Source organism: Monopterus albus, unplaced genomic scaffold, assembly GCF_001952655.1.
Source record: "Monopterus albus unplaced genomic scaffold, M_albus_1.0 scaffold404.1, whole genome shotgun sequence".
Lineage (NCBI taxonomy): Eukaryota > Metazoa > Chordata > Actinopteri > Synbranchiformes > Synbranchidae > Monopterus > Monopterus albus.
Genome location: NW_018128284.1, coordinates 420,588 through 431,508, shown reverse-complemented (window position 1 = coordinate 431,508; position 10,921 = coordinate 420,588). Strand labels below are relative to the sequence as shown.

At 44.2% G+C, this 10,921-nt stretch overlaps 1 protein-coding gene across 1 annotated transcript in view; it reads left to right on the top strand.

Moving 5' to 3' along the window:
- Positions 1–10,921, top strand: part of adgrb2 (adhesion G protein-coupled receptor B2) — a 230,056-nt gene that overhangs the window by 118,100 nt on the left and 101,035 nt on the right. Inside the window, exons 9-13 of the mRNA XM_020586396.1 lie at positions 3,469–3,575; positions 4,438–4,632; positions 5,049–5,117; positions 7,253–7,361; positions 7,765–7,911. Coding sequence (XP_020442052.1) covers positions 3,469–3,575; positions 4,438–4,632; positions 5,049–5,117; positions 7,253–7,361; positions 7,765–7,911 — 627 coding nt within the window. The remainder of the gene's footprint in view (positions 1–3,468; positions 3,576–4,437; positions 4,633–5,048; positions 5,118–7,252; positions 7,362–7,764; positions 7,912–10,921) is intronic.

Below are 10,921 nucleotides of genomic sequence, written 5' to 3'. Positions count from 1 at the left end.
CCCATCCTCAAGGACCCCACCCACCCCCAGCACAGACTGTTAATGCTGCTACCCCCCAGCCGGAGGTTCAGAAGTGTGAAATGCAGGACCAATAGACTGAAAAAATCTTTCTTTCCCTCTGCCATCAGACTTCTAAACAGCTGACAGGAGTTTATTACTAGGAAATACGTCATGTACTGATGACCTGTACTGTTTACATTCTCAGTTTGCACATGTATAATTGTACATTGTTGACTACTGCGGTGCTCTGTAACAGAAGAAGAGAAGATTAGTATGTCAACCAGACAAACAAACACAAACTGGCAGTGAAAATCTCTGAGAACATCATTAATGAGGGCTTATTAAAATGTCTGAGGGGGGTTTTGAAAGCTGTTTTCCATTCATCTCCTTCTTTGATTCTCACCAAATCGTAAGCATTGCGTAAATCAAATTTGGTAAAAACTGACACCCCCTGTAGAGACTCAAAGGCCGAATGGAGTAAAGGTAAAGGGTACTTATTTTTGACTGTGATATTGTTTAAACTTCTGTAGTCAATACAAGGGCAATAGGAGCCGTCTTTCTTACCCACAAAAAAGAAGCCAGCCCCCAGTGGAGAGGATGATGGTCATATGAGACCTGATCTGCGCGACTCCTGAATATAGTCCTCCATGGCCTGCCTTTCTGGCTTAAAGATGTTATACAGATGACTGGAGGGCAAGGGGGCACCAGGAAAGAGGTCTACTGCACAGTCGTAAGGCCGATGAGGGGGTAAGGATAGGGCCTGATCCTTGTTGAAGACCTCCTTGAGATATTCCACTGGGACCTGGGAAAGGTCTGGGTTCGCTGGTGGAGCAGAGGCCTGAAGAGGTTGAGCCGCTTGGAGACAGGAAGAGGAACACACTGGACTCCACTTAGTGATATTGCCAGTCTACCAGTCGATTTGAGGGTTGTGGACCCAGAGCAATGCATGCCCCAGCCCCACTGGAGTTTGAGGTGAGTGCAGGATTTTGAACTGTGTGGTCTCACAATGGTTGCCAGCTACTGTTACTTGGATGGGAGGAGTCTGATGGGTGACATAGGCCAACAAGCCACCGTCTAGTGAATGCATCTCTAGGCTGTGCTCCAAGGATTGCGGTTCGAGCCGCAGCCTTTTAACTAATTCTATGTCCATCAAATTTTCACCAGCTCCGGAGTCCACTAATGCGGTGAGTGAGAGTGCCTGGCCAGGGATGTTCAGCGTGATAGGCATCTCCAAGCTAGTGGATTTCTTGGTGGTGTGGTTTCTCAAACAACCCTACAGCACCCCCACTCTCACTGATGGGTCTCTCCTTTTGGCAGTTTTAGACAATCCTTGATGTGATGATCCAGGCCTCCACAGTACATGCAAGCCCCAGCCTGCCACGTTCCTGTGAGGTGAAGTGAGTCCTTCCTACTTGCATTGGTTCATCCTTGGATGTGGACCGATGCCTGATGAGATCATTTGAGGAGGGCTAGCTGGTCGTTGCCAAGGTTGTGTGGGTCTGGTGCGGCTGGAGGTGCTGGCCTTCTCTCGTCGGCGTTCACAAAGGTGGTTATCAAGTTTGATGGCCAGGTTAGCTAGGGCGTTGAAGGTAGTGGTTTCATCCTTGGTTATTAACTCATCCTATATGCTGTCCTGTAACCCATGCCAGTAAGCACCTCAAATGGCCTGATCCTCCCAGCCCGCCTCTGCAGCCAAAACCTTGAACTCCACTGTGTATTCGGTGACGCTGCGGGGCTCCCAGATCGGGAGTTGACTCACACAGTGCAGGGTAGGCTGGAGGTAGCAACAGAGGCTAAGCCGGTGCAGCCAGCAGAGGAAAAAGCTCTGGATGATGATGATGCCAAAGTGGAGAGCACTATGGAAAATATCATAGCTGGAAGGCTCGAGCTTGTTAGAGTGGCGATTGTTGTAGGGAAGAGATTAATAGTAGATCATAGAGTCTTCTGCGGCCAAACTTCGTAGTAGGGTAGAACGAATTGGCAATGTCAGCGCATCTGAGCCACTCCTAAATGCCCAGCCCTGTAATCATTTGATGAGAATCAACTGTGAGCTCTGCTGGGAGTGTCTGCAGAGAGAGAGGGAGGTAGGCGGCGACGGGCAAACCTGACACCAACAGGAGCAACAGACATTTGTTAGTTTCATGAAGCACACACTGTAGTTAGCATGATCAGATTTAGCTAATGAGAAATTTAAAAAATGAACCTACAACTTATAATAAAAAATAAACAATGTTCTGCTTCCAATGTTTCTCTCTCATGTGAACTCTGGGAAATACAGTTCAACAACAGTACATCAGTACAAAGGAAAAGTTGTTAAATAAAATTACAATCAGGACATCCTAAATCATTATACTGTCTGTGTTTCTGTGTATCAAAATCAGTTTAATGTGGCTCTGTGTCTGGAGCAAATACTGTAAGTAGCCAGACTGATTTAAATGCTGAAATTCATGTCTAAGGCACCTCAAAATGGTCATGCCTAAATAGAATTATTGTTTTAAGCTTTGATATACAGAGGTAGTCATAATTTTAATTTTCAATTCATGCATTACCCAGTATTTGCTGTTAATGAATATACCAGGCTTGTCCTGTTTGAATGCAGTCAAACTACTTGTCATTGTAATGCTAATCTACAGTTAACTGCACAGTCTCTCAAACAGCAAACTGCAGGACCAATTTTTTAAAGTTTCAAATGCAAAAACAAATTTTGATTTTTTTTTCTTTACACTTTCTTCTTCTAAACTTGAACCAAGATCAGATGTGGTTCAGAATGCCTGCAATATTAATGGGTGTCAAACTATGGTACTGGCTCCCACATCAGCACATGCCTTCCTGAATCAGCTACCCTACCAGTAAAATATTATATCTTAATAAACATTTGAGCTAAATCAGTGTGTTAAATTTAATTAACTGAGAAACTTTACAGTTTATCTATGTCAGTCTATTACTCATAAAAAGGCAGAGCTAGAGTTTAGCAAGTGCATGTCCTAGTAAAGCATTTTTGGTAGCCTTCAGTAGTTTATCTCCTGGCTGCACGGTTAAACACACAGCCGGTGTTAGTACTACAGAAACTCTACAAGTGAAATGTTTTGTAGTTGTAACACTTCTACCTAATATTTTACTCAAAGAAAAAGGCAATTAACATACTTGAGCTTTGTTTAAATTTTTTTCAAAAGTGTCAGTACATTTGCAGTGGTTTCCATATATTTATAAAAATTCCCTGAACGAGCATCTATTACTTCTGGGAGTACCACTTGCTTTATGGCAGTAGTATTTTTATAAAGTTTGAATATTTTTCTTCATGGATCCTAAAACACATTTCTGTGTATATCCTACTTATGCACAGCACAGCTGCCTACAGACACCACATTCACAATAATAGCATAGATAATGATGAGTCCTCGGGCAGATTTCAATTCTAACTTTTCTGAATTTTATATTAGGAGTCTGTGTGTCTCTCATTTTTCCTAGGATCTGCTAGTCGTCGTTGCATGCTGGACAATAATGGAGTTGCTTTCTGGGGTCCTCCGAGCTTCGCCAGATGCATCTCACTTGAATATAGATATTTACATTTATCTGTAAGTTTCTTTTTAAGAAATAAGTGCTCACAAACTCAGAAGCTCTTTCTAGAAATTGTATTTTTGTCATATTTAGCAAGAAGGAAAAAGTTGTGTATATTCTTTCAGATTTCATCATTTGAGCCAGTTAGTTGCAGCATCACTCTCCATAACTCACCTTCCTCAAACCTGTCTGTATTATTAGTGAATTAAATTATTATTAGTGGATCAAAAGTTATTCCCTACCTCAGCTTTTGATGTTTTTTTTCACCCATCATGTTCCTCTGTTCAAGTTTCTTTTTTTAAGCTTACTCAAAATAGTCTCTTTACTGATGGCTTGCCCGTATCTAATTAGCTTTTCCAGAGCTGGGTACTCACACTTATCAACTAATGAACATAGCTAATGAATGTGTTCATCAGCCAGACACCTTTCCTGCTCTGTGAACTTCAACCTTTTCCATATCCTCAGTGATAGCGGGAGGAGATGGGGGTCAGGGATTGTGCGTGACAGAGCTGATTGCACTGTTCGTTTCTGTTCCAACATTCCATTAACACCAGGAGTCAATAATTAATAGGCCTCTTTTTGCTTGCCTATTTTAAACACAAGCACAGAAAATTCAACCATGTGTATATATATTTAATAATCTTGTCTTGAAACATCCCCCTCAGTTCACATCCAAAACATCATTATTATTTCCTAGAAAAAGAACATGATCTTTGGTCTGTTGGTCTTGCATTTCTGACATTTTTACTAGCTACTTATTTTAAATAAAAACACATATGCTACAGTAAGTAATAAAGGGCTTCCATTTAAACAAATTGACTACACCCAGCAGAAAAATGAAACCATCAATTTCTATTTCTCTATCTCTCCGCATTCTAGCTACGAGAGCATCTCGCGAAGGGTCAGAGGACCCTGGCTGGGGAGGGCATGTCTCAGATCGTAAGGAGTCTCCTGGAGCTCTTGCAGAGGAGGAGCTACTACAGTGGCGACCTTCTCTTTTCCACGGAGATCCTGCGAAATGTGACGGACACCTTCAAAAGAGCAACCTACATCCCAGCTCCCGACGATGTGCAGGTAGTCTTCTCTTGGAGCCCTCTCAAGTCACACAGTCATAGACACATTCTCATGCCCAGATACACTTACACCTGCTCCAAATTTATTCAGCCTAGAAACTCCACTTTAAACTGTATTACACAGGGTGTGCATAACTATGAACTACAGCTGCACAGTAACTATGGCCTCAAAGGGGATATTTTAGCAGTGTTTTTATCTCTTTTTACTGCCTGCAAGCGAGTAAAATGCTTCTGTCTCAGTCAGTCAACTGACAGACATTATTTTAAGTTTGATAATGTTCTTGTGTATGGAAGACCACTGTACTACTAACAGAATGAATGGCAGTACTAGCAGCTGAGTTTAAAGTAAATACATAATAGACAACAATGGCTATGGTCATGCCGCATTCGTAACTGAGTACATCAACTTGTGTCTAGAAATTTTTCCAGATAGTCAGCCACATGTTGGACATGGAAAATCTCGAGAAATGGGAGGATGCTCACCAGGTAAATCATTCTGTTTGTGCTTCTGTACATCTTCATACCATAACCAGTGGTTGTCTACTTCTGTGCAAAGTGTCCAAAGTGTGTGTGTGGTAAAGTAATTAATTGCATGTACATACATATTTATTAACCTTAACTTTTAATTAATTAGAGTCATAAAAACACACCTGTTTACTAAGCACAATGGCTACCGGCGCATTATACCAGGTGTATATACAGTCTTATGCAAAAGTTTAGGCACCCCTTGATAAATAACAGATTTTGGTGATTTTTTATTTGAACAGATGTTAACACAGTTTCTCTTGGAAATGGAAAAAATGCACAATATTTTCTGCAAACAGTGATGCATAGTTACTTCTTATGCCATAAATTGAACAAAAATAAAAAATAAAAACATTATTATGGCATGGTGCAAAAGTTTGGGCACCCTAAGAGTTCCAGAGTCTCAAAGTCTCTCACAAGGTTTCAGACCTTAATCAGCTCGTTAGATCTGATGCACAGCAACAGCTGTCATTGGTAAATGCCAATTTCAAAGCTGTACAAATACTTTGACTCTTCAAACCTTGTGCACACACTTGCGGACACCCAGCAACCATGGGTTCCTCTAAGCAGCTGTGTAAGACCCTGAAAATGAAAGTTATTGATGCCCACAATGCAGGAGAAGGCTACAAGAAGATAGCAAAGCGTTGTCAGCTTGCAGTTTCCACAGTAAGAAATGTAATTAAGAGATGGCAGATCAGGGGAACTGTGGAGGTCAAGATGAGATCTGGAAGACCAAGAAAACTCTCGGACAGAACTGCTCGTATGCTGGTCAGAAAGACAAATCAAAACCCCCATTTGACTGCAAAAAACCTGCAGGAAGATTTAGCAGACTCAGGAGTGGTGGTGCACCGTTCCACTGTGCAGCGATGCTTGCACAGACAAGGCCTTCATGGAAGAGTCAGCAGAAGAAAACCTTACCTGCGTCCCCATCATATAATCCAACGTCTGAAGTATGCAACAGGACATCTACAGAAGCCCGATGCGTTTTGGAAACAAGTGCTGTGGACTGATGCAGTTAAAATAGAACTCTTTGGACACAATCAGCAAAGGCATGTTTGGAGAAAAAAGGAGCAGCATTTCATGAAAAGAACACCTTGCCAACTATTAAGCATGGGGGTGGATCTATCATGCTCTGGGGTTGTGTTGCAGCCAGTGGCACAGGAAACATTGCACGGGTGGAGGGAAGAATGGATTGCACTAAATACCAGCAAATTCTGGAAGCAAACATCACACCATCTGTAAAAAAGCTGAAGCTGAAAAGAGGATGGCTTCTACAACAGGACAATGATCCTAAACATACCTCGAAATCCACTATGGAATACCTCAAGAGACGCAGGCTGAAGGTTTTGGAATGGCCATCACAGTCCCCTGATTTAAACATCATTGGAAATTTGTGGGTAGATCTTAAAAGAGCTGTGCATGCAAGACGACCAAAGAATATTACAGAACTAGAAGCCTTTTGCAAGGAAGAATGGGAGAAGATCCCAAGTACAAGAATTGAAAGACTTTTAGCTGGCTATGAAAAGTGTTTGCAAGCTGTGATATCTGCCAGAGGAGGTGTTACTAAGTACTGATTGTGTAGGGTGCCCAAACTTTTGCACCATGCCATAATAATGTTTTTATTTTTTATTTTTGTTCAATTTATGGCATAAGAAGTAACTATGCATCACTGTTTGCAGAAAATATTGTGCATTTTTTCAATTTCCAAGAGAAACTGTGTTAACATCTGTTCAAATAAAAAATCACCAAAATTTGTTATTTATCAAGGGGTGCCTAAACTTTTGCATAAGACTGTATGTGTCTGTGAATATTTCTGTGTAACCCTGCTTGATGCCCTTGAGTTGTGTTGTGATCATTTGCCATCTGGACACAATAATCAAGCAACCAAATATAATAATAATACTATATCCTGCGATCTGCAGCCTCAGAGCACATTCACTGGTCTAGATGGTGCAATGAATAAATACGTTTCAGTGAGTCTAATAATATCTAATAGAATATTGGACAATGTCTATTAAAGACATCTAAAGTATAGTTGTCCAAGAATTATAATCATAACTGGTGCTCATCTATCTTTTTCATCACTCCCTCCACAGGTCGCTCCCGGTGCTGCTTTGCTGATGAGGATATTGGAAGATTTCATTCACCTCATTGGAGAAGCCCAGAAGCCTTTTCAGAGTTTTCTAGTGGTTACAAACAACCTCAGTAAGTGTCACACAATGCTTCCATGTGACTAGGCACTTACTAACTACTGTAGTATTAATGTTTTATTGATGTTTTTCAATTATTAAGACATTTTATTGAATTAAGGTCAGGTCAGTTCTTTATCCTCAGTCAAGTTCAGCACCGTTGGACATATCAAAACCACTGCCAAATTATTCATTTTAACATAACATATAACATATGGTGCCATATTTCTCAAGTTATCTTACATCACTAATGATTTCTAAAATTAAACATGGCTCAGCGACTTTTTTAAATGGTCAAGTTTTGCACTGTTGCTTTTATTGTTTTGGTTTCACCTTACCTTTCACCAGTGTTCTCTGTTTCAACCGCAGCTTTGCTCTGTAGTCAGTTCCTAATGTTTTGGGGTTTTTTGTTTGTCTAGTGATAACCATCCAGCGAGAGCCGGTGTCAGCGGTTTCCAGCGATATCAACTTTCCCATGAAGGGGCGAAGAGGGATGAAGAACTGGGCCAGAACAGCGGAGGACAAGCTCTACATCCCTAAAGAAGTTTTCACAATCCCCATAGACGGTAGGAAAAAGAAGAACTGGATAAACAAAAACACAATCAGTTGTATTTGGATCAAGGATTAAAAAAACAAACAAAAACATCAATTAAACTTATAGTAAAAGCATGTATACCTAGCTTGAAGGACTGAGGCCATCACTGAAAGGGGCTTAAGTAAGTAGTTTATTACATATTTGTTGTTGTTGATAATCCATCGGACACAACCTTTATGTTTGTGTTGTTTGTTTCAAGAGTTTTTTTAAGCAGTAATTTGGGTCGAACAATCAAGGCACAACAAACAGATCTTACCATTGCTATCAACATGAGTCTAAGAGCAAATAGCAGTTTCCTAAAGTCTGCATTAAGTTAGGTTTGAGCAGTGTAAGGGCCTGTTATCACACTACTCAACACTGTCTTTAGCCAAGGTCAGGCCAGCTTACTAACAGTTAAGAGACATTTTTTATGGAAATAGCTAGAAGGCTTCTCAAGGACATTAAAGGGAATGCTGAGAAGGACTTGGCCTGTGAAGAAGCACTGGAGGACATCTCAAGAAAATGCATGTTGTTCATCTGTGAGGAGGTGTCCAATTTCTATCTAACTAAAAATACCTAACACTGTCAATGGGATTTTTTACAGTTTGGCAAACCCAGACTTCCTGATGGCTTTTATCTGATTCGTAAAGCACTCACAAGTGATTTAACCATTATGTAAATCCTGCGGTTAGAACATAAAGGCCCTTTACAATTCTTTCTCTGTCTTCAGGCCCCCCAGGGATGCTAACATTATTGTCTTTTGTGCCAAGTAAGCTCTTTCTGTTTCTGTGTTTACCCGAGTGTCTGTCCTGCCCCGCCACATCTGGTTTCCCTCCGCGTCGGACCTCTCCTCTGGACCCTGGTTTCCCTCAGCTCTACCAGCCACCGTCTCACAGGTCGATGCACAGTCTTCGTTAAACTGTCTCTCTGCTATTCTCTCCTCTCAATCATCATCACCTCCAACCCGACCAGCCCAGGAGTGAATCCTACATCTGCAGCCCGGCCCATCATCACTCCATGGACTGTATTTCCTGCTACCGCTGATCGACACCCGGTCTTTTTCACTACTCCTCTATATATCCTGTATATATTCATTCACAATTTCCACTGTAAATAAATCCCACTGCTTGCACCAGAGCCAGCCACCTGGGTCGCCACCCCAGATCCACGTTCAGCTCCCCGTTCTGCCAGCCCCCGTCGTGATCCATTCCTGAACCAGACACTTTTGATGGCAGCGTGGACAAGTGCCGGGGTTTTCTACTGCAGTGCCGCCGGGTGTTCGATCAGCAACCATGGACATTTCGCTCGGGCAGAAAAAAGATAAGTTACGTGATCAACCGGCTACGAGGCAAAGTTCTTACCTGGGCCGAGGCTGCGGACACCAGTGGCGTGCTCATCGGCACCACCATCGACGAGTTCCTGAATGAAATACGGACAGTTTTTTCACCCTCCTCATCAGGGCCAAGCTGCCAGGGAGCTTATGACTATCCGCCAGGGGGCGCATCGTGTTCTGGATTATTCCATCGATTTCCGGGTCCTCGCGACGGAGGCCGGCTGGGAGGACGCTATGCGTGGCCTTCTGGCACGGCCTCAATAGCAACATCCAGGCCGAGGTTCGATCAGCAACCATGGACATTTCGCTCGGGCAGAAAAAAGATAAGTTACGTGATCAACCGGCTACGAGGCAAAGTTCTTACCTGGGCCGAGGCTGCGGACACCAGTGGCGTGCTCATCGGCACCACCATCGACGAGTTCCTGAATGAAATACGGACAGTTTTTTCACCCTCCTCATCAGGGCCAACCGAGGTCTGGACGACTCCATCGACTTCTGGGTCCTGGCAACGGAGGCCGGCTGGGAGGACCGTGCGCTAGGCGCAGCCTTCTGGCACAGCCTCAATGGCAACATCCAGGCCGAGCTGAACACTTGTGACGAGCCCCCTTCTCTCCGCTCCCTGGTAGACTTGGCCATACGCATTCACAAACAGCAGTGCCGAAGCCCGGGCACCTCTCCGCATGGGGGACTATCACACCTGCACCTCCCGAAGGATGGATAAACCCATGGACTTGGGACGTGCCCGTCTAGACCCCGAGGAATGAGCCTGCCGCATCCGCACCGGGTCATGCCTATACTGTGGGGCTCCGGAACACCTCATCGCCAGCTGCCCGGTGCGGCCAAAAGAGCAGGCCCACCATTGACAGTGGGGACACTGACGGGCCGTCCCTCTACCTCCACCAGGCCGGGTACCAGCTGCCTCCTCCCCGTGCTCCTAGAAGTTGCTGGTCAGGTGTCCTCCTGCCATGCTCTCCTGGACTCCGGAGCTGGGGGTAACCTCATGGACCCAGCCCTGGTGGAGCAACTAGGTCTGACTGCCGAACCCCTGCCCCATGCGATAGAGACCCGGGCCATCGATGGCCGACTGCTGACCCACATCACTCACTGGACTTCACCACTCCGCCGGAAACCACCACGAGACCATCTGTTTCCACATCTTCTCTGTCCCGGACACGCCACTGGTTTTGGGTCACTCCTGGCTGGTCCAACACAACCCTACTGTGGACTGGACCACCGGCATCATCACCCAGTGGAGCCCGGACTGTGCATCGACCTGCCTCCTCGCCAGACAACCCACCTCCTCTTCACCTGCTACACCACCAGAGCCAGTCTCCCCCCTCATAGCCCTTATGACTATGCCATCGACCTGTACCCGGGAGCCACCTTGCCCAACAGTCGCCTCTTCCGCATCTCCAAACCCGAATGACAGGCTCTGGAGGAGTACATTGAAACTGCTCGACGTGCATGCATGATCTGTCCTTCTACATCACCCCTGGGAGCAGGGTTCTTTTTCATGGGGAAGAAGGATGGTGGCCTCCGTCGCTGATATGATTATCGTGGTCTTAATGCTATAACTATAAGAAACAAATATCCATTACCTCTCCTTTCCTCTGCTTTTGAGTCTCTCCAGGGCGTGGCAGTCTTCACGAAGCTGGACCTCAGGAATGGC